The 27,949-nt window shown below is 36.4% G+C and overlaps 2 protein-coding genes across 7 annotated transcripts in view; one reads left to right on the top strand and one right to left on the bottom strand.

Annotated features, from left to right (window-relative positions):
- The first annotated feature begins 37 nt into the window (after positions 1-37).
- Positions 38-20,451, top strand: MASTL (microtubule associated serine/threonine kinase like). Of its 5 annotated transcripts, none has more exons than XM_044678326.1 (10): positions 38-122; positions 645-751; positions 1,000-1,150; positions 1,791-1,960; positions 4,944-6,104; positions 11,908-12,046; positions 14,306-14,320; positions 16,542-16,655; positions 16,745-16,846; positions 20,294-20,451. In XM_044678326.1, the coding sequence occupies exons 1-10, from the start codon at positions 53-55 to the stop codon at positions 20,449-20,451; spliced, it is 2,187 nt and encodes a 728-aa protein (XP_044534261.1). In that variant the 5' UTR covers positions 38-52. The 5 variants fall into 5 exon arrangements, with proteins under 5 accessions (XP_044534261.1, XP_044534259.1, XP_044534260.1 ...); XM_044678324.1 differs by having other exon boundaries at positions 11,905-12,046; XM_044678325.1 differs by lacking the exon at positions 14,306-14,320.
- A 3,828-nt stretch (positions 20,452-24,279) lies between these two features.
- The window catches only part of ACBD5 (acyl-CoA binding domain containing 5), a 52,104-nt gene continuing 48,434 nt past the window's right edge, over positions 24,280-27,949 (bottom strand). For both annotated transcript variants that reach the window (XM_044677336.1, XM_044677335.1), the window contains one exon: positions 24,280-24,653. In XM_044677336.1, coding sequence (XP_044533271.1) covers positions 24,641-24,653 — 13 coding nt within the window. In that variant the 3' untranslated portion in view covers positions 24,280-24,640. The remainder of the gene's footprint in view (positions 24,654-27,949) is intronic.

Raw genomic sequence — 27,949 nt, 5'->3', positions numbered from 1 at the left:
ATTTGTATATATATATTTTTTTTTAACGCGCAGGGATTTGAAGCCCGATAATATGCTTATTTCTAATGAGGGTCATATTAAACTGACAGATTTTGGCCTGTCCAAGGTTGCTTTGAATAGAGGTAAGAAAATATTTGGTAAGCTAAGAAGAAACACATAGACATTTTCAGTTATATTTTATTGTTCTAACTTTTTTCTTTGTTGGTTTATACTTGTAAGGAACCTTATGATTATTACTCCAAGGTGTAGTGAAAAGGTTTTTTATCTTCCATTAATGATGAGTCATGAGGAAATTGCTTAAGCATCTCCTAATTTTAGATCTTTACTGATAAATAATGGTTAAGCCCCTACTTGTTGAGCACTCTGGTATTCACAGATAACCAGATAAGAATTCCAGCTTACATTAGTTGTTCTTTTAGAAGAAAAATTTGGTTATATTTACTTTTCGGTAAACTGATTTAGTTGGCTAATATCACATTGCTGTTTGTTCCTTACTTATGACATACTGACCTGGTACATTGCTATAATGCAAAATAGATTGTTTAGAGGGCTTGTTGGGCTTTTTCAAGGAAGTGACTATTAACTTAGTGACAGATTAACATTTAAAATGAATTAATGTAGCAGTATTTCCTCTATTTGTTTAGAGATTAATATGCTGGATATTCTTACAACACCATCAATGCCTAAACCTAGACAAGACTATTCAAGAACTCCAGGACAAGTTTTATCTCTCATCAGCTCACTGGGATTTGTAAGTGTTTGACAAAAAAGATCTGCAAAACCCCACTCTCTTCCAAACTCACATTTAAACATTTTTTAAGAGTTTATATACCATACTTTAAAAAACACTTGATCCAAATTAAGACAATTAAAATTTTAAATATACCGGGGAATTCTAGCCAAATGTTTTTTGTACATAACTCTAATTGTTCTGCTTGGTAGATTTTCAGAATTGGTTGTTTTTGTGTGCATTTTTTGTTTTGTTTTGTTTTTTGATAGTACACACCAAATGGTGAGAAAATGCAAGAAACAACTGAAGCTATTTCAAGCCCCGCACCTGAAATTTCACAGCTTTCTAAGGGCTCTTCTTGTGCTATGTCTATAGATCAAAATGATAATGCTCCATGTTCAAATAAACTTCTTCAATCATGTGAGTATATAGAAATGTCAAGAAAATAATTTATGGTTTATTGCACATAAAATGTTCATTAAACATTTATTGAATGAAAGGTTTAAGTCAAAAATAATGTTTTACTGACTAAGAAATGAGTGATTGATCACTGGAATAAATTAGGTATACAATATTCATAGTAAATGACCATAGTAATCAAATGTTTGATAAATCCAAAGATCCAGAATTTAGGGGCAAAAACTCAACTAGTTGAAAAAAATTGCTGGATTAATTGGAAAGCAGCTTAGCAGAAATTAATCATAGAGCATCATCTCACTACACATATACCAAAGTAAGGTCAGAGTGGGTATATGATTTAGACCTACAGGCTAATATAAGAAAATTAGGGCAGCATAGAAAAATGCATGTGATCAATGGATAAAGGAAAAGTTTATGATATAATGAGAGATAAAATTAAAAGGGAATCTTACAGCAAATAAAGTTGTTTTGGATTAAATGTTAATGTTATATAGGAGATAATTAACTAGCATAGATGATTTTATTTTATGGATTGTCAAGCAAAGGGAAAAGTCTAGTTAGATTAAAACAAAAGAAATACAAACATAATTTTAAATTTCATATTGAAGAACATGAACTTTCAATATTTCTTCATTTCAAGGTCTTGATACTGCTGTAAACCCTGGGATCCCTGTGAAGTCTCTAACTCCCAATCTACTACAATCCAGAAACACAATTGGTACTTCTAGTACCAGTAGCCAGTCTCACACTTTTGTGTCCAGTTTGGAATCTGAGTGCTGTAGTAGTCCCAGATGGGAGAAGGACAACCAGGTTAAAGTAGCACTTTTACCTTTCTCCATTAATATTATATCTTATATAAATGCACACTGCATAGTTCTTCATATTTAATCTACAAGATAAATATTCTCTATTCTCTGACAGTCAGACTTTTCTCTATTCTGATAACTATTCTCTGTAGTCTGGGTGTTGGGCAAAATCCTTTTATAGATAGTCTTTTGAAAAATTTTTTCTGAAATCATTTTTCCTAGCTTAATTTTGTTTTATTTAAAGATATTTTCCCAATTACATATAATAACAATTTTCAGCATAAATTTTCCAAAATTATAAGATCTGAATTGTTTTCCTTCCTTCTCTCCTTCCTCTCAAAGATGGCAAACAATCTAGCTTGATCTTTTTTCGTAAAGATATTTTATTTTGCCAATTACATGTAATAACAATTTTCCACATACGTTTCCTAAAGTTATAGGATTCAAATTGTCTCTCTTCCTTCCCTCCCCTGTCCCAGAGCTGGTAAGCAATCTGACCTAGGTCATATTTCCATATTGTTAATTTTTGCAAGAGAATACTCATATAAGCCTAAAATTTCCAAAGAAAAATCCAAAGAAACTAAAGTGAAAAACTGCATGCTTTGATCTGCATTCCAACTCCAACAGTTATTTCTCTGGAGGTGGGTAACATTCTTTGTCATAAGTCCCTCAGAATTAGCCTGGATCATTGCATTGCTGAGAGTAGCCTAGCTTAATTTGGTCGAATGTGATAGCTTTTATAGCCCTTAAAAATTTTTCATTGTTATTATTTCACCTTTTTCCTCAACATTTTCCATGTGATACTTTGGAATGATTAAGTTGGTTTGAATATGATAGCTACACTCTCCACCTTAAAAAATTCATGGTTTTTATAAATATTAGTGATTAAAAAGAGCAATATTAAGGTTCATGTGTGTTTTAGAAATCACAGGAAATCCATAGGTATTTATTTGACACTTTTTTCCTTTTCTTCTCCCAACATTTGTGTCTATTAATGCAGATTACATATCGTCATAAGTACATTTAGATATAATTTAGCATGTGATTCTTAAGATCAGCATTTAAAAGTTAAATAAGATGGGGTTTTGTGTTATTACCGGAGGTACAAGAGCTATAGCTAGTACCAAGATTTTCCTCCATAACAGCAGAGAGAAAAGCAAACCAACAAACTTTGAGAAGCTAGAAGAATGAGAATCTCCACCCTCAATAAAGAAAGCTTATTAAGAGGAAGATAATTCTACACACTGTACTTGGCACAGTGGTCACTTTTTCTGTCCTAGAGAGCTTTTAACCACTAATTTAATGTAATTATTTTCTTAAAATTAAGTTAGAATTATTTAGCAAGATTATTTTCTCTACTTTGTTTTACATTAATTTGCATGTTTAGGTATTAACTGAATTTTACCAAAGTGAAATTAAAATTTATAATGATCTTTACTTCATGAGAGGAGATCATTATCACCTCCAACCACCAAATTGATTTGAATCAGGAAGAACTGGTTTCGGGTATCTGTCTCATCATACTGACTGTGTGCTTGAGCAAACAGAATGACCTTTTAATGACCAGATAACTGTCTGAAGAAATGCAACTGGTACATGTATGTGCTGATTAGTTTCCTCACCAAGAATTCTCTACATTGATAAAATTACAGCTCCAGTTCAGATGAAATCAGTAAACATATGAGACAAACAAAGAAATAAGTATATGTTGAGATAACTCTGTCTATATACCTGAAAAAGTTGCTTTGATCTTGTCATAATGGTATTTATTATACAAGAGCATCCTGACACAATGGATAGAGGGCTGGGTTCCAGTCCTATCTTTGATACCCAGTGGCCCTAGGACTGTAAAGGTGCAGAAAATGTACCACCAATTCAGGGTGGAGGGAATGTGTTCCCCCAGGAGTTCTTTCTACGGGTAGCACAACAGGCCTAGCCCTTATCTCCATCTCTTGAAATGATACTATTTTCAAAGTTTCTCACTTACTAAAATTATTTGCTTGATATTTTTTCTTCACTTTCAGTGTTCAACTACTCTTGAAGTCATTAGCTATCTTAGTAGATACTTCAGCCTCTACTGTTTAATTTCTTTCACACCACCAGGTTAATTTTTCTTTTGTCTAGATTTTCTGTTTTAAATCCTTCAGTGGTTTCCTATTGTTTACCATATGTTTTAGTCTGACTCAGCCCTCTGCAACTTTTGTGTCTCCTTATTTTTCCTTTCTTTAACTTATACTACACCCTACCACATATCTTCCCTTTATCCAAAATGTACTCCTTGCTGTCAGATGCATGAAGCATTTGTTTTCTGTACTCATTTTGCATTTCTTGTCTGACACACCATTTCCCCCACTACCTCCTAATCCCCTTTCGTATTTTGAAATCCTACCACCCTCCAAGATTCAGCTAAAATGCCAATTTTTTTTTAAACCCTTACCTTCCGTCTTAGAATCAATACTGTGTATTGGCTTCAAGGCAGAAGAGTGGTAAGGGTAGGCAATGGGGGTCAAGTGACTTGCCCAGGGTCACACAGCTGGGAAGTGTTTGAGGTCAGATTTGAACCTAGGACTTCCCATCTCTAGGCCTGCCTCTCAATCCACTGAGCTACCCAGCTGCCCCCTAAAATGCCAATTTTCAAGAAGTCTTTCCTGATCCTTCCGTTTGGGAATTATCTTTCCTTACTTTAGTCACACAAAGCACACTGAACTCTCATGAACTGACTTCTTAATTTTTTAGTGTAGCTCTCATATGATTTGTATATTTGTATGTATATGTGTTCTGTGTTACCTGCTAAATTGTAAGCTCCACAAAGAAAGGAATCAAGATCTTTATGACTTTGAATCTTCCTTAAAGTGTAACATAGTGCTAATATATGTAGATGATTAACAATGGTTATGGAAAGTCTGTTTGAATGTACTTCATGTGAAGTGATTTGTCAAGGGTTGGGATGGAATTATTAAATAAAAGTGTCATTCTTTTTTCTTTAGGAAAGTGATAATGCCCTTGGTTCTATAGCTATGGAAATGAGTAATAATGCAGTGGAAAAGCCTTTAAGTACCAAACTTGAGAATGCTAAAGAAACCAAAAGTTTAAAGAAAAAGGATCTTGAGTCAGCCATTTCTCCAATTGGTGTTAGTAATGGTTTCGTGCCTGCTGATGTTGGGACTGCCTCTTCAATTACTTCAGAAGCCAAAAATCTGGTTAGAAAATGCCTTTCTGAAAATCAAGTTTGGGAAGCAAAAGGACTTTCAATAAATAAAAGTAGTGTGGGTGCTGAAACTGTGGAACCTGGTTTCCAGCAGCCACATCATTTTTTAGTGGATTCTGGTAAAGATCATGAAGGAAAAAAAGGCTTAAAGAGGAGCTTTAAATTAGTTGACTCTAGTCCTTGTGAGGAGATTATCCAGAACAAAAAAAACAGTTCAGAGTATAGAAGAAGCTATACCATCGATTTTTATTCAAATCAAGATACAGATCTGACATCTGACGATCACTGCCTTATGCTGTCTGTAGACAGAGGCCATCAAGTAGACTATGATAACAAGGAGAATATTGTTACCAGTTCAGTATATGAACAACAGACACCAGAAAGCTCAGTTAATGAAATGATAGAGAAAAATCTTATGTGTGAACTAGATGAAGACTGTGAAAAAAATAGTAAGAGAGATTCTTTGAGTTGTAGTTTTCTATATTCTGATGATGATAGAGCTCAGAAAAGTATATGTATGGAATCTGATACATCTTTCCCTGGGATGTCTATTGTCGAAAGCCCTCTAGCAAACAATTCCTTGGATCAAGATAAAAGTATTAAAGAATTTTCTTTTGAAGAATCAAAAATTGAAGACCTACTGGCCATATCACCAGGCTGTCAGGAAAATAACTTGCCTAGAGAGGACATCCAGGATGCTAAACTTAATGACATGCTAGCCCCTTCCTCATCAGAGGTGGTAAAAGCATTAAACCTATTTAAGAAAAATGCTGTCGCTTTTCGAAGTTACAACAGTCAAATAAATACATCCAATGCATCTGAACCGTCAAAAATGAGTATTGCTTCTTTGGAAAGAATGGACATCTCCTATGCTTATACTGGTTCTTATCCCATGTCTTGTACCCCTGCTCAAAAAGATAAGGCATCTTTGGCATATCAGGTATGCATATAATTTTTTAAATTGAATTTTACCTTTTTATTATAAAAAATTTAACCCATAAAACATATAACAATACCACCTAATGTTTGCATAACTTCTATTTTTGTTTTCATATTCTTTCACTTAAGCCCTAGAATTCTATGACATAATAAGTAGTATTCTCATTTTATGGTTGAAGAAACTGAAACATAAAAGATCCTCAGTTACCTTTCCAAGGGGGAACTATACTGTAGTTAGTACTAAATTTTTTTTCTTTAGTTTTTAAATTCAAAGATATTTTACTTTCCCAATTACATGTAATGATTTTCTATGTATGTTTTCTGACATTATAAGATCCAAATTGTCTCCCTCCTTTCTTTCTGTTCCATCCTCCCCTTCCCACCCCCAAGAGATGGTAAGCAATTTGTTCTGGGTTATACATATATCATCATGCAAAACATACTTCCGTATTGGTAATTGTTGTAAGAGAATATTCATATAAAACTAAAACCCCAAAATAAAGCTATAAATAAACTAATGTGAAAGATAGTATCGCATTCTTTGTCATAAGTTCTTTAGACTTATACCAGATCATTGCATTTCTGAGAGTAAGTCTTTCACAGTTGATCATCATAAAATGTTGCTGTTACTGTGTATGATGTCCTCCCGTTTCTGCTTATTTCACTCTGCATCAGTTCATGTATATCTTTCCAACTTTTTATGAAATCATCTTGCTCATCATTTCTTATAGCACAATAGTATTTTATCACCAACATATACCATAATCTATTCAGCCATTCCTCCATTTCCCCTCAATTCTCAGTTCTTTGCCAACACAAAAATAGCCACGATAAATATTTTTCTATAACTAGGTCCTTTCAAATTAAGATACAGATTTGACATCTGACAATCAATGCCTTATGCTGTCTGTAGGCAGAGGCCATCAAGTAGACTATGGTAACAAGGAGATCTTTTTTATGATCTCTTTGGTTTACAGACCCAGTAGTGGTATTATAGGATCAAAGAGTATGCACAGTTTTATAGCCCTTTGGGCATAGTTCCAAATTGCCCTCCAGAATGATTGAATCAGTTCACAACTTCACCCACAATGCATTATTGTCCCAATTTTGCCACATCCCCTCCAGCTTTATCGTTTTCCTTCACTCTTATTTTGGCCTTTAAATTGATAGGTAGGAAATGCCACCTCATAGAATTATTTTAATTTGCATTTCTCTAATTGAGTGATTTGTAACATTTTTTCATATGATTATTAATAGCTTTGATTTATTCATCTAAAAATTGCTTGTTCGTGTCCTTTGACCCTTTGTCAATTGGGGAATGATTTGTATGTTTATAAATTGGACTTAGTTCTCTATAAATTTGAGAAATGAGACCTTTACCAGAGAAATTTGTAATTATTCCCCTCAGTTTATTATTTTTCTTCTAATCTTGCTTATGTTGATTTTATTTGTACAAAAGCCTTTTAATTTAATATAATCAAAATCATTTTAATTATAATGCTCTCTATTTCTTGTTTGGTCATACATTCTTCCCATATCCACATATCTGCCAGGTAAACTGTTTTATGTTCTCCTAATTTGCTTATGATATCACTCTTTATATCTAAATCATTTACTCATTTTGACCTTATCTTGGAATGGGGTGTGAGATAATGGTCTATACCTAGTTTCTGCCATTCTATTTTATAGTTTTTCCAGCAGATTTTGTCAAATAATGAGTTCTTATCCCCAAAGCTGGGATCTTTGGGTTTATCAAACACTAGGTTGCTAAGGTCATTTACCCCTATACACTGTGCATCAAATTTATTCCATTGATCTACCATTCTATTTCTTAGCCAGTACCAGACTGTTGATTACTGCTTTAGAGTACAGTTTGAGATCTGGTACTGCTAGGCCACCTTCCTTCACATTTTTTTCATTATTTCTCTTGATATTCCTGACCTTTTGTTCATCTGTATGTATTTTGTTATTCATTTTTCTAGTTCTAGAAAATAAATATTTGGTAGTCTGATTGATATGGCACTGAATAAGTAAACTAATTTAGGTAGAATTGCCATTTTTATCATATTAGCTCAGCCTATCCATGATCAATTAATATTTTTCCATTTGTTTAAATTAGTCTTTATTTGTGTGAAAAAGTGTTTTGTAATTGTGTTTGTATAATATCTTTGCCTTGGCAAGTAGATTCCCAAGTATTTTTAGTATTATTTTAAATGGAATTTCTTTTTCTATCTCTTGATGCTAAACTTCGTTGATAATATATAGAAATACTGATGATTTATGTGGGTTTATTTTGTATCCTGCAACTTTGCTAAAGTTATTAATTTCAACTAGTTTTTTAGTTGATTTTTCAGGATTCTCTAAGTATACCAATATATCATCTGCAAAGAGTGATAGTTTTCCTCATTGCCTACTTTAATTCCTTTAACTTCTTTTTCTTTTCTTATTGTTAAAGCTAGCATTTCTAATACAATATTAAATAATAGTGGTTATAATAGACATCTTTGCTTCACCCCTGATTATTGGGAAGGCTTCTAATTATCTCCATTGCAGGTGATATTTGTTGATGGTTTTAGGTAGGTGTTATATGACTGTTATAGGGTAATGGATGGCACAAGGTCCTCTGATGGTATGAGTTACTGAAGCTGAGTGGTTGTGGCAATCCCTTGGTATAGCACTAAGTTGTGGTAGTGAACACTAAGGACCCCACAGGAGTATTTGTGAATAAACTAATACATCCAACTTCAATATACCAGTGTCCCAGGAATAAGTGATCAAGTAAAAGAGACTGTGGGTTAAATCACACAGCTCCTTTGACTGCTTATCCTAGCTCCAATGTTGGATAACACTAGTGACTGCAACTTGACTTTAGTTTGAGTAATCCCTCTTCCCCTCAGATACCCAAGGATATGTTTGATCCTTAGGGTAAAATTGGCACCCACCTAAGTAAATTTCAAGATTTAATGAAGGGAAAGGGAAATAGGGAACTGAAGGAAAGAGGTGTAAAGGGAATCGTTGGCTAAAGCTACAGATGGTCAGGTGATATCAAATCGAAGGTAGGCAGAGTTTGAGATTAGCAGTTGAAGAGGTTTTCCTTTCTTAGTTGCAACCTGGCCAGGCTAGGCTGCTTAACCTGAACGAGGTTGTTTGATGATATTTATATTGCTTCTTCTTTGATGATCAATTAATTAGGATGAATAGTATAGAGTCACACAGAAGTTGAGGGTATGGTAGAGATCAGAGCTGGATGCAGGTATCCTAAATTGATTTGGCCTACCCAACTCCCAACCAAACCTCCCCCAAATCCCTTCTCCAAAATTGAGAGAGCTTTTGGTCCAAAATCCTGCTATTTATAGTCTGCCAGCAACTGACTTTTGCCCTTTCTGGCTCATGCCAGGCTTGATTGATTCTAAGTTCTAGACTGCCAAATGTCAATCATTCTGCTCTCCATTTTGCATAGCAGAAATGAGATTACATAGGTAATACTTATTTTAAGGAATGGCCCATTTATTCCTCTGCTTTCTAGTCTAGGAATGGATGTTGTATTTTGTTGAAGGCTCTTTCTATATCTATTGAGATAAACGTGTGATTTCTGTTAGTTTGGTTATTGATATGGTCAATTATGTTGATAGTTTTCTTAATATTAAATCATAAGATTTAATTAAGATCAAGTATTCTGATTCCTGCTGAGTTGTTTGTTTCAAGTATGCTATGCAGTACTATCCATACTAGATATTTTGATTCTTTCTCAAACACAGATTCCCTTTCCATTACAAAAAAAGAATTCATAAATATGAATTATTTTAGAAATACTCTTTTCTTGATAATCCTTTTATTTATATACTCATATTTTTTTCCCTCCTTTGAAAGGCAGCATCATGTAGCTTAATTACACAATTAGCTTTTAATCAAGTCCCTTACCTTCTAAGTTTCAGTTTCCTCATTTCTTAAAGAGGGTTAATAATAAGAATTGACTTGACTATTTCATAAGGATTATTGTGTTATGAAGAGCAAATTGTATAATTCATGTGAAATTATTGAGAAGACACTGGAAATTTGTAAGGCATTATATAAGTCTAAGAGGTTATTTATACCTTTTTCTTTCTATTTATTCTTTTGCCCTCATAACTCATTTATCTCCATTTTAGCTAGTCATAGTTTTTTTTAATCAGTTCTTATTGTTGGCAAGTTAATTCCCAAGCATGCTCTGCCTACTTCTTAAAATTCAGTGTTTATGCTAGACTATTCATTAGGACCATGTAACCTTAAATGTCACTACTTAAATGTGAGTAGTGTTTTGCAGTTTACAAAGCACTTTCATATACAGTATCTCTTTAGAAGTTTACAACACATTTTAAAGTTTGTCAGCAAGTGCTGTTTTGCATTTGAGGATCCTGGAAATTAATAAGCAAGTTCCTGAAGGTCACTTAAATGAAAGAACTGATCCAAGTCATTTCAAGGATATAATGCAAGGTGGCTAATAGAAACTTTTTGCTTCTGTAATTTCTAAAGGTCACAAAAAGTCAGTTAAACATCTTAGAATCTTCAGAAAGTCAGAACTTAAAGCTATAAATAGAGGTGAAGTTCCAACGGATGAGGCTTTTGCCTTCTGACCTTCGCTGTGGCTGGAGGCTTTTGCTTTGGCCTTTTGGCTTTGGCCTTTCGGCTTTGGCCTAATTGCTTTGGCCTTGGCCTGTGCTTATTTTGTTTTGGGGAAATTTGGACCTATCTCATTTCTCTGGACCTCTCCCTGATCTCCCATCTTCATCCCTCCCCTTCCCTGATTTTCCTTTGGGGTTCTGGTTGGAAGGAAGGGCTTGATGATTAGACATTGTGGGGTTTTTTTTTTTTTAGATAATTGGAGTATCCTCAAATAAGTTACCCCTAGGTTTGATAAAGACTTTACTTAAAAGGCAGTCAAATCTTCCTGACTGGGAGAGCCGGACTCTCTGTCTACACCTCTCCACAACCCATCCCCCACCCTCACCCCTCTCCCTAGCAATAGTTAGAAAACCCTGAACCCCTCCCCTCCTGACTGACCCTGGTATTAATAAATCCCCTTGTTACCTATTCAAACCCTGTGGTGAGTCATTGTGTCAAAAATTAAGACAAGGGCCAAGAGGAAAGAATCATTTTCCTTTATTTCTTGAGACAACTGGGGCATCCATCTTGGCAGGAAGTACCTACCTCAGGACTTCCTCCAGCCATCAGTTTGACTGGCAGGGAGGGGCCCTCTCGACCCCTCCCTCAAGAGACTGGAGAAACTAACAAGAAAAACCCTCCAGTCAAGCCTAAACGTTTCTTACTGGCCCTGGTTTCCTCCCTGGATCCTCTGTCTCAAGCCTCTGGGAATAAACCTGTTTGAGCTGCCTTTCCTACCCCAATTCCCTTATCTCCTAAATACCTTCCCATACCTTAATTTCCTCCTCCAATCACCTTATAATCTCCCTATACCCTATTATCCTTTCCTCACACCCAAATTACATTTTCTTTCACCCACCTACTCAGCTTATATATATATTTCTTGAAAACAAGGATCCAGAATCTTCTCTGTCAGACCATGCTGTTGATTGTATCATTCTGAAGAGTTCCTGTAATACTCAATATTTATTCTTATAATTCCATTTTCAGAAGGAAAAAATGTACTTTAACAATCATAATTTCATATAGTCAAGCATTTATCAAGTACATGTTATAATGTCTAATAGGCTGTGACTTAGCAACCCTTTGGGGTAGCAAAGTACTATTATATTTAAATATTAAAGAAGTAAAGACTTTTATTGTGATTCTTAAACTTTTAGCAGACTCCACTTCAAACGAAGTCAGGGACTCCATACCGAACCCCAAAGAGTGTGAGAAGAGGTGCAGGCCCAGTAGATGGTGGACGAATTCTTGGAACCCCTGATTACTTGGCACCTGAGTTGTTGTTGAGCAGTTCTCATGGTAAGAGACAAAAGCTTAGGCATTTACTAAGTTTTTGTTGTTACTTACATGTTCTTTAAGATACAATTATTTCATTCTACTTTGGGGTTTAGCTCCAAAATAAAAAAAAAAAAGATCAACTTAAACAATATTTTTTGCAGGTAAATGGCTTACTGTAGCATAGAACAAAGCTAGCAACTTTTTTCTTTTTTTTGTACTATGTCATGCTATAGTATTATACATTGAAGACAGGGTAGCAAAGGAAAAAGCATTTGTCTTCCACTTTACAAAACACTCATTGTTTTCCAGTTCTTAAAATGTCAGTTTTCTAAAGGTCACACAGTCCTCTCTTGGCCTGTTCTACCTCTAAAATGGACAAGATAAGTCCAGATTCATTTGGCAACTCTAGCTCTATGATCCTATAATTTTAGGTAAAATTTTTTTTAATTAATTAAGAATATTTTTCCGTGGTTATATGATTCACATTCTTTCCCTTCCCTCCTCCTACCCCCCCTCCCGTAGCCAATGAGCAGTTCCACTGGGTTTTACATGTGTCATTGATCAATACTTATTTCCATATTATTGATATTTGCACTCGGGTGATTGTTTAGAGTCTACATCCCCAATCATACCCCCATCGAACCATGTGATCAAGCAATTGTTTTTCTTCTGTGTTTCTACTCCCAGAGTTCTTTCTCTGGGTGTGAATAGCATTCTTTCTTATAAGTCCTTCAGAATTGTCCCAGATCCTTGCATTGCTGCTAGTAGAGAAGTCCATTACATTGGATTTTACCACAGTGTATCCATCTCTGTGTATAATGTTTTCCTGGTTCTGTTCCTTTCACTCTGTATCAATTCCTAGAGGTCATTCCAGTTCACATGGAATTCCTCCAGTTCATTATTCCTTTCAACACAACAGTATTCCATCACCATAGATTAAACATTTTTAGAAAGCCTAGGTTAATTTGTTACTGGAGCTTGAAAGAATTTTGGAGAAGTGATCAAGAATAACTCCCCTTTTTATCTTTAAGGAAACAAGCCTGCCTACAACAAATGCTATTTTGCCCAAAATCCCAGAGCCAGGACTAGAACCAAACTCTCCTGGCCCATTGTTCCAGTGGTTTTTATGCTTTTTTTTAACCCTTACTTTCTGTCATAGAATTGACATTAAGTATAATTTCCAAGGCAGAAGAGTGGTTAAAGGCTAGGCAGTTGGGGTTAAATGACTTGCTCAGGTCCTATAGCTAAGAAATGTCAGGCCAGATTTGAACTCAAGATCTAACTACAGACTTCTGTTTTATCCACTTTGTTACCTAGATGTCCCTACTGATTTTTATACTTGACCTCTGGGCCTTTCTGTTTGTATACTTCCTATTCATGAAAACTTCCAGCTAAAAACTATACCACATTCTGTCTCAGTTTCCTCAGCTGTAAAATAAGGATCATAATAGCACCTACCTCTCAAGGTTTTTGTGAGGATCAAACAAGATAATATCTTTAGCACCAGTGCCTGGCACATAGAAAGTACTAAATAAATTCCTTTCCCTTTTCCTTTCAGTTCAGGCATAGGGTTGTGAATCCAGGCCAAGTCTCTGAGTCAGCCCTAGTTGGTATACCATAGTTGACTTCAAAAACCTATCCCTCCATGCCATGGTATAAAAGTAAGTTTTTTAAAAATTCCAAGTTTAAGGAATAACTTGGCTAGATCCTGTTTTAGTAGTATGTCTAGTTATCTTAACTGTAACCATTAGAGTATTAGTTTACTACTTCCCTTTTATATTGGAAAATGACTTGTGATGTATGTGTTTATATTTAATTTTTTGAAATGACAAAGTTTATTAACATTTATATTTTAGGGAACAATTTACTGATTTATGTCAGTAAGTAAAAACTTGATGATGATGATGATGATAATAATAATAAAAGCAAACATTTATATAATACTGTGTGCCAGGCACTGCACTAAGCACTTTATAATGATTATCCCATTTGATCCTCACAACAACTTTGAGAGGTAGGTATTCTTATTATCTCCCTTTTTATAGATGAGGAAACTGAGGCAAACCAAGGTTGAATGACTTACTTACCCAGGGTCACAGTAAGTATCTGTGACTTAATTTGATCCTCAGGTCTTCTTGACTCCAAGCCCAGTGTGTTAGGTACTAACACTAATATGGCAGAAAGAATGAATAAGGAATGAAATTCTTCTCGTTAACACTTCATATAGTGTTATTCAGGATTTGTAAATGCTATACCTAACTGCTATTCTCTTACATGCAGGATTTTTGACTTCTGGTGAGTGAGCTTCTTTAAAGTATATCTGACTAAACCAAACAGTCAAAGTATAACTAGATCATATTATTAAGGATATTGTTTTTCAAATCTGATTTTCAAATGTATAAGTCAATTACCTTACTGTTTCATGAGTAGTAAGGCATCTAGATAGGACTATGATGGCAAAATTTGTCTCCGTGGTGAGAAATATGAGCATGTCATAATAACTTAAGTCAAATCTCTCACCTTGTAATAAAGGGAAAATCTGACATACATGGCAGAACAAATAATTAGGAAATTATTCTAGATGCACTTTGATTCTGTTATCCTTCAAAAATGAGAATGTACAAGAATTCACATTTGATTCGATCATTTCATATTTTAGAAGTGGTTTTCATGTTAGCTTCTAGGCAAAGCACAAGTTAATCTTACTATTTATCTGTAAATAGAATCCAAAATGTATTCCATTTAGCAACATTTATCATAATAATATCCTTTTCCAAACTTGTGATCTTATTAGACTTTGACTGAAGTATATGTTCATATATGGCATATATTTGGAGACACCCAGGTATTTATTTTTGGTATGAGTGCATTTGGGCTTAGCTGGGAAAAGGGCTTTAATTTCTGTCTTTAAAAAAAACTAAAAATGTGCTTTTTCTTAACTTCTTATTCTTATTTCAATGTAATGGAGCATCAGTTGCCTAAAATATTTTTAGAGTGCTAAAACTTCAGAAATAATTTTTTAGTGTTTCTTTACATGGTTTACTAACTTTCTTAAGACTTAGGAGAATTGTGCTTCTCTGAAGCCAATAGAAACCAAAGATTATCATGTATTTTTAGGTGCAAAGGCATTTTAAATTGCATTCCCCACCCCCTTAGCACATTCCATAATGCTTTGCCTGCTTTTATAATGGAATTGGGGCAGTTGCTTGACTAAAATTACACATTTTTTAAAATCACTTTCCAATGAAATGCTAAATTAAATAAATTTATCTTTTTATGAATTAACACTGCAGTACATTAGAATTCATACTTGTGCTCACTAAGATAAGATTTCAGCCTTGTTTTATTTAGTATACTTTGTCAAATACAGACCAAAACTATGTTTTCCTTTCATTATTTGAATTTTTTTTTTAAAGTCTTACCTTCCATCTTAGAATCAATACTAAGTATTGGTTCCAAAGCAGAAGAATAAGGGCTAGGCAATGGAGTTTAAGTGACTTGCCCAGGGTTACACAGCTAGGAATTGTCTGAGGTCACGTTTGAACCCAGGACCTCCTCTCTCTAGGTCTGGTTCTCAATCCCCTGAGCCACCCAGCTGCCCCCACATTATTTGAAATTTTGAATAACTTTTTAGGTACATTAGAGGCATCCATATATCTGTACACACAGTTTACCTGCTATGTAAAAATCAGCTTATGCATTAAAATAGATCCTCTCAGTATTTAAAGCCATAATGCATATTAGCCTAATTTGAATTACAGTATGTAATTAAAAGTAGAAACTATATCTGTAAAAAATTCACATTTTGACCTCTTATAAATTGGGCCAAAATAAAGGGATTTGTTTGTAGAATAAAATTGTATTAAATTAAAACAAGTTAAAAGATGACTTGGAGTTAACTAGTGTTGCCATTAAAGGAACAGTAGTAAATTAAATTATAGGTTGCTTCATTTTTTAGCTATCTTATGTAAATAAATATTGAAATAAATGACATATAGTATGATTATTTAAATAGAGGAAGGATCTTAGGAAGAAACTTTTTTTTGTTATCCCATCTTTGTTTTGGTTGTATGCTAAGAGTACATAAAGAACATAAAAAATAAATAACAAGTTGCCCAATGGTAGAATGGGAAAAAGAAGATCCTGATGTGATTCTTGTTTCTTAATGATTTTTTTAAACTCTAGGCTTATTATTTCTTAGCGATTTTTTTATTCTAAATCACTTTAATTAAGTCACACTCTTCAATTCCATATAAAAGATGCCATATTGAACAAAAAGAATGTTAATATAAATGACCAAATGAAAGCCAACCAAGAGATATTTTTTCTTTGACTAATTCTGTGATATAGATAGGCCCAAACATCTTAAAAGATGGAAAAAGTAAACATTAAGGAGAATCCTTTTACTTGTGAAGCCTGGCTTGACCCATATCCATTCAGAAGAAAGATTCAAGAAGAGTCATGCTTGAACCTTGGAGAATAACTGCAATTTAAACTACTTACTCTTAAATTTCAGGTCCTGCAGTAGACTGGTGGGCGCTTGGAGTTTGCTTATTTGAGTTTCTAACAGGAATTCCCCCCTTCAATGATGAAACGCCACAGCATGTATTCCAGAATATTTTGAAAAGGGGTAATCTTTTTTCTATTAAGACCTGTTTTACTAATATTGGTATATTTGAATAATAATTGAGAAATCCGAATATGCATTTATATTTGTAGATATTCCTTGGCCTGGAGATGAAGAAAAATTGTCTGATAATTGCCAGAGTGCAATAGAAGTCCTTTTAACAATAGATAGTACAAAAAGAGCTGGATTAAAAGGTAAGATTTAGCATGATTTTACTTAAAAAAAATTTTTTTTAAGTTTCATTAATGCCTTTGTTTTTAAACTCGGATTTTTTTGCTTTTATGTTGTCTGCTCCTGACTTTTTGAAGTGTGTTTCTCAGATCAAGTTCCATATTTCATTTTTGAAAGACTTTGATTTCATTTCTACTAATGTCCAGTATCCAAGACAGGGAATTAATAGATTAATGCTATCAAAACAGCAAATCAATAGCATGTGATCAAAGGATATGAAAAAACAGATTTCAAAAGAAGAATTGCAAGTAGTTAGACGATTTGGATTGCTCCAAATCACTTATAATAAGAGAAATGCAATTTAAAGCAATTCTGAAATTTCCCTTCACACTCTGCAAATTGGTAAAAAAAAGAAAATATTCAATATCAGAGAGGCTGTAAAAAGACAGATATAACTAATCCATTGTTAAGAAGAGTTTCCAATTGTTCTGGAAGGCAGTTTGGAATTTTATGCTCCCAAAGTTACTACATATCATTTTATCACTTATATCATAATACCATTACTAGACTTATGCCCATAAAGAGATTAAATAAAATGAAAAAGATCTCTCTGCAACAAAAACATTTTTAGCAGTTTGTTCGGCTGGTTTTGTAGTTCCAAAAATCATATAAACTAAAGTTGGGTAGGGTATATATCAGTTGGGAAACAGATGAAAAATTATACTGAAGGTAATGGAATACTATTATGATATAAGGAAAAATGAAAGGAATAGTTTCAGAGAAATGTTGAACTGTTGTTCAACTGTTACAGAATAAAGCAAACAAAATCAGAACAATATATACAACTTATATACAGTAGCAATAATGTTGTAAAAACAAACCACTTTGAAAGATGTAAGAACTCTGATTAATTCAGTGACCAACCACAGTCCCAGAGAACCATTGGTGATGCATACTCACTTCCAAAAGGCCAGATGTGATGCATTTATGTTTAGATGTGGCCAGTGTAAGAATTTATTTTTCATGATCATACATTTGTTACAAGGGTGTTGTTTTTCTATTTTTAAAATTGGGATGGTAGGTAGGTGGGAGTATTAATTGAAAAACTTTTTAAGAGGGGCATGGAAGGAACCTTTTGTAGGCTATGAAAGCTTTTTGACTTTGTGTAATATATTTTACCAGCTTGAACTCGATATGTGAAGCACCTGGAAAATGTGGAAGGCACTCTGCAGTCAGTCCATGCATTATAATTTCAGTCTTCTAAGGCTGACTGGTCACTACTGAATTGTAATTCATTCTATATCACCTTTTGAAGAATTTAGCTAAAGTAGAATCAGGAATTGATACATTGATTAAATCTAAGAAAATTTGTAGGCAAATGCTCTATGCAAAGTACTGGGAGTTAGAGTACTGAAAAGATTATGTGTATGAAATGAAAAAAATCATCTATTTTAGTTGCTTTTCTTTTCCTTTTCAAAATTCCGAATTCAACCAATATCAGATAAAACAAGAATTTCCTTATATAAAGCAGAATTGTTCATGAAATTGTGAATCTGTATTATGAGCAGATTGCTTTTCCTTAAAAATTTAAAAAAAAAATAATAGTAACTACCACCACCAATATTTAATTTAAATAAATACCCCCAAATTGTATGCAAAACCACAAACTCTACAGTTTATAATGTGTTTTAAAAATATGTCAGTTATATATGTCTGCTAATATAAGCAACCTCTGCTTTTGAGTTTTGTTTTACTTTTGTTTTACCTTTGGATTTGTTTAACTTAGATACATTTTTCTCCTCATTTTGTATTTATTTCTTTTTAATGGAGTCATTAGTAAATATATTGTTCTCTTTTCATCTCTTCATATATTTCCCTTGTATTTGTCATTTCTAATAACATATCCATTACATTCAAATATTTGTCTACTTAATAGCCAGTTCTCCTAATCATTGCATTTGTGTTATTTCTAGTTATTTTGTCATTACAAAGCTTCCATGAATATTTTAATATATACACAGCTTTTTGCTCTCTCTATGCCCTTAGGACTAGGACCTAATCCTGATAGTGAAATTCCCTAAAATTTTTAATTTAAGCATATAGGTTAATGGACATACAATTTTTTATTATGTACCCGTGTTGAGAAAAATTTTTGTATTTGTGCCATGCATGTGTGTATATATACATATAATTAAAGCTTATATTCCTCTATACTAATAATTATATATACCATAAAATTTACATAAAAATAGACTTTAAAAAGGAAATGAAGATGAAATAATATTTGATTCTTGAATCAAATGGGAAAGCACTGGAATTTGAATAGGGAAGTGACACAGTCAGATGTGTGCTTTAGGAAATTCACCATAGTGGCTGAGTAGAGCATACGTTGGAGATGAGATAACCTTTTTTTTTTTTTTAAACCCTACCTTCTGTCTTAGAATCAATACTTCGTATTAGTTCCAAGGCAGAAGAGTGGTAAGGGTTAGGCAATGGGAGTTAAGTGACTTGTCCAGGGTCACCCAGCTGAGAAGTGTCTGAGACCAGATTTGAACCCAGGACCTCCCATCTCTGGGCCTGGCTCTCACTCCACTGAGCCACCCAGTTGCCCCTGAGAGAGCCTTTTGAAGCAGGGAGACCATTCTTAGTAGGCTCTTAATATAGTTTGAGTGGTAGATGAAAACTTGAACTAGGATTCTGACCCTTTGAATAGAGAGGAAATAGATAAATATGATCAGCGTAGACTTGGAGGTGATAAGATTTGCTAAATAATTTTCTTTGTAGGGTGAAAGAGAATAAAGAACCCAAGATGACATTTAGGCTGCAAAGCTGGGGGACAGGAAGGATGGTGGTAACCTATACAGAAATAGGGAAATTGGGAAGAGGGATGGATTTATGGCAAAACATGATGTAATAAGATCTATAGTATATCATGCAAACCATCCATGTCTATTAAGCCTATACAACTCATTCAGCCAAAATGAAAGTTTTTCACCCACTAGATGAGTAGAGAAGCAAGTTGTCCCAGTGCTACTTGTCTAGTTGCTGCTGAGGGTGCATTTACACTGCACTTTAAGATTTACAAAATTTTTCATAGGCCTGAGGGCCCAGATTATCCTATAGAAGGTTGGGACTTGTACAGTGGAGACCAGGAAAAGAATGAGGGTATATTGGCACAAGGATTGATGTGGTTGTGTTAGAGATATGCCATTATTGGCTACCACATGGAGAGTATGTTGCTATCTCGCCTTTCCATTTTGCAAAAGAGTAGGTAATGGCTGAGGAAGAGGAAGAAAGTTCTGAGTTATAGGAGAATGATTTTGTACTTCTGTGACACGGGTATGACACAATAAGGACAAATACCACTGTAAGACATTTCCACTTAATATTTTAACATTATTTTAATAAATATTGAGTGAAACAAAATTTGGCAATGATGTCATATTTGGGTTTGTTTGTTTTTCCCCAAGAGTTGAAACAGCATCCTCTCTTCAGGGATGTGGACTGGGAGAATCTACCGAATCAAAGGATGCCTTTCATACCTCAACCAGATGATGAAACAGACACTTCCTATTTTGAAGCTAGAAATAATGCTCAGCATTTGACTGTTTCAGGATTTAGTTTATAGCACTATAAAAAGATGAGGAACTTTCTTATTTGATCAACCTTGTTAAGAATAGGCTAATGTTATCTCTAATACCAGATCAGGTAAGTAGTTGAAGGGAAATTGCACACAAATTTGGAGAAAGCTGCTTGTTTTATAGTGACTACAGAAAATGCAAATTTGTAAAATCAATAGTTTTGTTTTCATCTGAGAGATTACTGTATGTGTTTAAATTTGCATTTTTTAGTCTGGTTCAGGTTATAAAAATCAATAGTTTATCTTAATCTGAAAAATTAGTGTACGTATCTTCAAATTTCCTTTTTCCACTTTTTTATTGCACTTTACAAAAGCTAAAGTATTAGCAAAACTGAAATATCACTTTAGAGAGAGTGAACCTGATTTCCCTCCCTCCCTTTTTATCTGCTGCTCTTAATGCATCCAGTTTCTAGAATTGTTTGCAATGCAAAATATATTGTTGATATACTTAAATGTTATTTAGGTTGTATGTGGTTAGTAACAAAATCTTTTTCTCAAAGTCAGTATTTGCAGGATTTGTCTAAGGTATACGGTCAAAATTTATGTCCTAACACAACAGAAAAATCCCTTCCTTTCACACTGTAACTTTTGAGGAATTGTAAATGAACAAAAATATGCATTAGCAACCTAGGTCAGTTAAAATATAGAGCTAGGTACTATGCTTAGTATTGTTACTGAAAATATGAACTGTGTGTTTGTTGCATTTTTTATAAGTTTATTTGACTTTAACGGTGTTTTGATATTTTGCTTAGCTAAGATTGTCTAGAGAAATACACTTGAGCAACACTGATAGCCTACCTTTAAAATGACTAATAAAATGAATTCTAACACATTCTAATTAGTTTATGTATCACTCTGAGAAAGTACCCATCTTAAAAATCAATGTTAATCAAAATGTAAAATGTAGGTTTTAAAACTCTTATTTTTGTTTAGAAACCTTGTGCACTTTGTTAAAAGATTTTTAAGCAAATGTCAAACTTGAAGACTAAATGTAGATTCTCTGCTGATATAAGATTATTAAATGCTGTGTCCTAAAACATTTGGTGTAGTTTTTACATTTAAGTATTGATAGGACATAGTCTTCTGAAGCACTAGTTGTGTTAGTGAGAGATGTACTAGAATATGCCTGTAATTTGATGAATGCTATTGGAGGACAAGGGTGGTAACTTTTCCTCTCCTTATCTGTAGCTCCTAGCACAGAGACTTGTATTTAGTCCTCAGAGCTTTTCAGCTTTATCTCCTGTTCTTTTCTCCTCATTTTTTTTTTAAACCCTTACCTTCCATCTTAGTATCAGTTCTAAAACAGAAGAGCGGCAAGGGCTAGGCAATTAAGTGACTTGCCCAGGATAGGAAGAGACTGAGGCCAGATTTGAACCTAGGTCCTCCCAATTCCAGACCTGTCACTGTGCTGCCCCTCACCTTATTCTTTCTTAAAAGTTATGTTCCTTGAGCTTTTGCCTTCTTTGGAGCCTTACTCCAATAATTGTCTTTCATCTTCAGTCTCTATCTCCACTACTAACTTCTTCCTATCTCCCCTCAAATTTTAGTTTTTCCCTAGTTCTAAAAAAACCATCCTTTAATACACTTCTTTTTACACCCATTATGGTCTCTCAGATTTTACCTTGTCCATATTCCATTTAGTCTTTGTACCTGGAATGTACTCTTTCATCACCTCTTTCCTTTAGAATCCTCTCCTTTCTCCAGTCTTCCCAGGCTCAGCTCAAGCTCAAGCACAAATGAGTGCTTTTCTGAATCCTCAACAACTCCCACCCCCAATTACTTTGTGCTTCTTTTGTTTGTACTTATGTGTACATGTAGTATTTCCCCAATAGAATGTATGATCCATCTTCTCCTGATACATAGCAGGTACTTAATAAATGCTTGCTCTCTGAATCCCAGTTCAAATGATAAGAGCATAGTCAAGGGGCAGGTAGTTGGCTCAGTGGATAGTATGTTAGGTCTGGAGGCAGGAGATCCTGGGTTCAAATCTGGCCACAGACACTTCCTAGCCTCTATGACCCTGGGCGAGTCATGTAACCAACCCCTAATGCCTAGCCCTTTCCCATCTGTCTTAAATGTTACTAGGACAGGAAGTATGAGTTTGGGGTAGGGGGAGAACACAGTCAAAATAATTTGTCATTATTGTTTTTATTTCGTACTCAGCTTTACAGTAAATAAACTGAAGAGAAGAAACATTTCATTAAAAAAAATACCATTGTCCATTTAAAATCAGGTTTTGTTAAACAAAGCATGAACATTATATCCTAAAATTACATCTTTGTTTTTATATACAAGAGCTGTGTGCAAAGTGCTTTTCAAACTATAAAATAAGACTTTGGGATAGGATAGAAAGTATTAACCCCAAGAGATGATGACCCCTGAACTACCTGCAGTTGATCATAGCTGCTTACATTCACGAAGTCTAATTAAACTAGTCCAAAAGCCCATCTGTGTCCCCATCATACTAAGAGAAGCCCCCAAATTTTACTACTTTTTGAAAATAAAGTTTTATAGCTATTCCTTTATCCGTATAGGTTTGATCTTTTTTCATATGTAATTCAAGTGGCCTTGGTTTTTTTTCTCAAAATGGTAGGGTTTTTGCTTGTTTCCTCCTTAAGCAGATATTAGCAGTTACTCTTTTACCCAGATGGGATCAAAGAAGAAGCTTGCAGGGGAGATATATAAAGAAAAGATAGGCCTTGGGGAAAGTCGATTTTAAAAATATATATTTCACCTTTAGAAAAAGGCCATCCTTGCAAATTAGGGTTAGATTCCATTTTCTAACTAAAACTACACTGTACTCAATACAGTGCTCTGCTGTGCTGGATATAATTTTCCAAGATACGACTACATGACAACATGACTTTTTCTCAGTGAATCTTAATGCACACGCTAGTAAAGAAGAAGCCAAGGACTTTTCAGTGATTGACTCCTCTCACAAGGATCATGTTGTACAAAGAAAATGATTACCCAAGGAGGGCTTCCCAAGACGCCAATTCAAATCTTTCTATCTTTAAAACAAAATTGAAAGTTTCTGTCATTTGAGATGGAGTTTAATCAAGTGGCACCCAGATGCCCAGTTATCTCACATTATCTTTACAACATCCCTGTGGTTAGGTACATTGCAAATATTATCCCCAGGTGGATAAACTGAGGCACTAAGAGGTTAAGTGATTTATTCATGGCAACATGAATTACTGAAAATCATCTGTTGAGCAACTGTTAAGTCATGAGTTTTCTGTCCTTAAAAAAAAAAACAAACCCCAGTATAAATAAGTTTTCGTTTTATATTTCAAAGCCACCCCGTGCAGAAACTATAGTTCTTCCCCTAAAGTGATTTCCAAGGAATAGGTCTAGGTGATTGAATCAAACTATTATTTATACATTGCAGCATCAGTGTATTCTCTGAAACATCAAGCCTATTTCCTCCCTTCCGTCATGCAGGACATGCACCTCCCTTGAACTGTTTCCAGGAACTGAATAAACAAATCACTTCCACTCTGTTCAGGGCGGGAGCCCTGGATCACCCCTAGGTAGGAAGGAAGATGCCTGCACAAGGTCAGGACTGTCAAGTCCCCCCAGATATTAGGAGAGCAAAGCATTGGGCAGTCCACCAAGTGAACTGTGAAACGGCCTCCCTTGGCAGTTCATCCTTCCTTGCCACACTAACTTGGAGATTTAAGCTATGAAGTTGATTAATTTTCATTTGACATCTAGGCTTGTGCCCGAGTCACATCCTTTCACACATTCAGGGCTGCACCCCACCCCACCCCACCCCTGGTTAGTTTATAACCAAAAAACATAAAAAAACTGGTCTCATTATCACTGTGTGCTGAAAAAGCAGTTCGTGTTTCTACACTGGAGGTAATCGGGTAAATGTTACCAAACAATAATTAATAATTTAATGTCCTTCAGTTCCAAGGGTGGGATAATTCTATGTATGCTATTTGTTATCTAGCTGAGAATGATCGTTCAAGTATCAGTAATAATAATTAGTCTCGAAGATATCATCTTTGTAGTAGTGCTAAAAGAACAAAACCCCAACACCTCCCCACCCGCCCAAGGCTGCTGAAGCCACAAAAGCAGTCCGGTCGTCGTGGAGCCTGTGATTGCTGGGGCACACCAGCTCCTTTTCGGTCGGTCGGACAGTTCGAGGCCCAGGCGGCGTCTCCCCTACTCAGTTCAGTTTCCTTAAAAAGAAAGAAAAAAGCCAGATGTCAGGTCAGTTAGTTCAAGTTCTATCTGAATGTTAAACATTTCAGCACAAAAGAACCTTAAGAATGACACTGCTCAAGGGTCATAATCACAATTTAAAAGAAAAAGAAAATATCTCATTTGATCCTCACAACCACTTTGGGAGGTGGATGTAACTGTTGGATCCATTTTACAAATGAGGAAACTGAGGCAGACAGCTCAATTAACTCACCCAGGGTCTTACAGTCAATAAGCATCTTTAAGTCTTTCTGATTCTAGATCCAGCATTCCATCTGCTGTGCCACCTAGGAGACTCTGTTTAACAAATAAATTACATTTTACGCAGCTCTTCTCTTCAGTTTCCCTGGACTCCAGAAAAATGGCTTAGCAGAATGTTGTCGCTTTGTGGCAATGTACAGGGTGCCCCTCTCTGCGTTTATCTCCTCTAATTTAGGTATCCATCATAGCAGGACTTTTGTGAGAGAATAAGCAGTCATTCCCTTAGGGAATTCCCCGGGCCCATTTCTGCCTTCATGAGAATTAATGGGTCAGATCCTTCTCCTTTTGATTAAGACACTCAGAGAGTTCCTGGTGCCCCAGGGGTAGGAGAAGAGCAAGCGGGAAGCCCTGTGTGTGGCAGTGTGAAGAGGGAATCAAACTTGGTCTATCAATCAGCAGCTTTTAAATTAATCAAACAAAAACTTACCATCCCTACTTAACACTAAGTAAGAGAGATCGCAAGTCACTTACTAAAGTGGTGACAACTCCAGAGGCCACGGACCATCCCCTGGGCAGTGCTAAGTAAATTAAAAGACTGCAAGTGGTTCCCGTAAAGTGAAGGAAGGGACAGGAAGTGATGTGGAAAAAAAGGACTATAAAAAGTCCTGAACTTCCTGTCCAGGGAGCTTCTCCTGGTGACTTGGCTTTTGGAGGTGGCTTTGGACTTGACCTTCGGCTTGGACCTTGATTTTGGCTCTTGGGGGACTGTTCCTTTGGACTTTGTCTTGGGTGAGTGAGTAGCTGGTCTTCCTTTCCTGGCTTCTGGAGAGATTAGTTCCAGAGAGGCCTCCCCTTCCTGCAGGAGGCTGCATTGGTGGAACCCTTGCTTAAGATACCGCTGGGTGCTCTGGCTGAGGGTTACTGAGTGTGATGGGCTAGACATTTTCTCTACCCCCTTCTTAGATTTCTCTGCTTTGACTCTTTCCGCCTCCTTGTAAACAAAACTAATAAATAGGTCATTTTGACTTGAGCTGTAATATTTTAAAATCATTGACCACAAATATTACTTTAGAATTCTCCTATTTAGTCAAACCCCTAGATTTTAATTTCTTTAGAGCAGGAAGGAAGGGCCTCCATCAGCACGGTTCCGCTGATTCGTGAGTCTCCAAGCAGTCAGACACTTGTCTGAAACAAGACTTGTTCCCTGCCCCCACAAGCTGCCACTCTGCTGACAGACTTAGGACAAACACAGTATGTACCGCATATGCATCCCATGTAAACACACACACACTCCCCTATGTAGAGATGCGGCAGTCAGAAAGTCAGGTCTGACAGCAAGTATGCAGGAGGCAGTTTTTGGCCTCCCTGATCTCATTTTCTTCCCACCTGTTTTAAAGGGGGGAGAAATCTTGCAAAGAAACCGCTGTGTGGTCTTGTATGCTGAGCGCACTTAGAAGAGGACGTGGGGATGCCGACGCTCGTCTATTGCCTGTTTAAGCCCTCTCCCGCTTCTGGGGGGCCTTTCCCCATTTCTTTGCCTCCTTTTCCTCCCACGAGAGAAAATGCAGCACGAGGATGAAAAGGAGGACGGAGACAGAGAGGAAGGAGAGAGAGACCTACGGTGCGGGCCCAGTCCTGGCGTGACATTGGGCTCTGGGGACCTCGGACCCAGGGCCTCACGCTGGCGGCCAGGCGCCTGGCGCACGGCAGAGCGACGGAGGGCTTCCCAACGGCCTCTGGTGGGTGAAGGCCAGGCCAGGCCAGGGGAGAGGCTCGGCATCACGCCTCCGGCCACAAGGGGAGAGAAGGGAGCATCTGCTCCCACAGGATCCCCAAGGAGAGGAGGTCGTCTGCCCTCCGGGGTTCCTCTTCACTGCAAACTCACTTTCTTTTTATGACCCTCTTTCGATACCTTATGTGGACGAGGTGTATTTTTTTGTCCTTTGTCCCAATAAATTCTTTCAGAAGGTTTTCATTCCTTTCATATTATTTTATTTGCAAATTTGGGATGGACTCACGGAGTAAGAGATGAAGAGAGAGTCAAGGAAAAAGGGACTCCCCTCAGCAGCTCCCTGGGCACCGCCATGTGCCCAAGGGGGGCAGCTCCCTCCCGCCTCCCCTGTCCAAGGGAAGACGCCGCCCCAGGAACGGATGGGTTCTTGGCCTTCTTTCCTCCTATCTTGGCACACCTTGAAAATCCCCATCTGTGCCCTACAGCCCCTTCGCTTGGGCTAGTGCTGTGACTAGTTCTACAGCTACTGAGCCTCCTAAAGAGTCTGGGGTTGACGGTCATGGAAGAAGGTTGAAGCATCTCCCTTTTCTCTGACTGACAACCTAGGGGCATTTTGGGAAGTCTGAGGAATTCGGAGGAAACAGAAGATAATATGAACTGATAAAGAATGAAGGAAGCAGGCCGCTGGCTGGCTCAGTGGGTGGAGAGCTAGGCCTGGAGACGGGAGGTCCTGGATTCAAATCTGGCCTCAGACACTTCCCAGCTGTGTGACCCTGGATGAGTCACTTCATCCCCATTGCCTAGCCCTTCCTGTTCCTCTGCCTTAGAGCCAATACTTTGTTGATTCTGAGATGGAAGGTGAGGATTAAAAAAAAGTGGAGTAAGCAGGCCGGGGAAGACTCCATAGCACGACCAGTGTGAGTGGAAAGAAGAACAAGAAGCTGGATACCAAACTGTCATCACAATGGCGAGCCTGGCCTCTCCCTCCCCTCCCTGCAGAGGTGGCAGCCGGGGGAGGGGGCTGCCCATTTTGCTTTATCTGTTTTTCTTTTTGAATCTCTGTTAGAGCCACAGATTCCTGTGATGTCAAAACAAAAGGCATCTGTAAAAATGGCTGGAAAGAGCCTCCTTCACAGAAGATTCATCTCTCCAAACTGGCCCAAGAAGGCCTCCAAAGACTTCCTCTTGAGAAGCTCCCACCGCTCCCCCAGCTGGCGCGGGGCCCCCACAGGCAGCGGCAGAGCCGGCCTGGGAGTCCCCCGACTTGGCTGGGTGTCCTTAAACACCCCACCTGCCCTCCTGCTCTGCAAGGCGGGGGCTGGGCTCGATGGCCCCCAAGGC

The sequence above is a fragment of the Gracilinanus agilis genome, chromosome 5 (genome assembly GCF_016433145.1).
Source record: "Gracilinanus agilis isolate LMUSP501 chromosome 5, AgileGrace, whole genome shotgun sequence".
Classification (NCBI taxonomy): domain Eukaryota; kingdom Metazoa; phylum Chordata; class Mammalia; order Didelphimorphia; family Didelphidae; genus Gracilinanus; species Gracilinanus agilis.
This window is presented reverse-complemented; position numbering and strand designations above follow the sequence as displayed.

What these genes read in the sequence shown, in the direction of transcription:
- MASTL (XM_044678324.1), top strand. Translation starts at nt 53, where the DNA reads ATGCTTATTTCTAATGAGGGTCATATTAAACTGACAGATTTTGGCCTG. An exon ending in GATGGGAGAAGGACAACCAG is followed by an intron (nt 1,961 to 4,943) that starts GTTAAAGTAGCA and finishes TTTTTTCTTTAG; the next exon opens with GAAAGTGATAATGCCCTTGG. An exon ending in AAAAAGAGCTGGATTAAAAG is followed by an intron (nt 16,847 to 20,293) that starts GTAAGATTTAGC and finishes TTTTTCCCCAAG; the next exon opens with AGTTGAAACAGCATCCTCTC.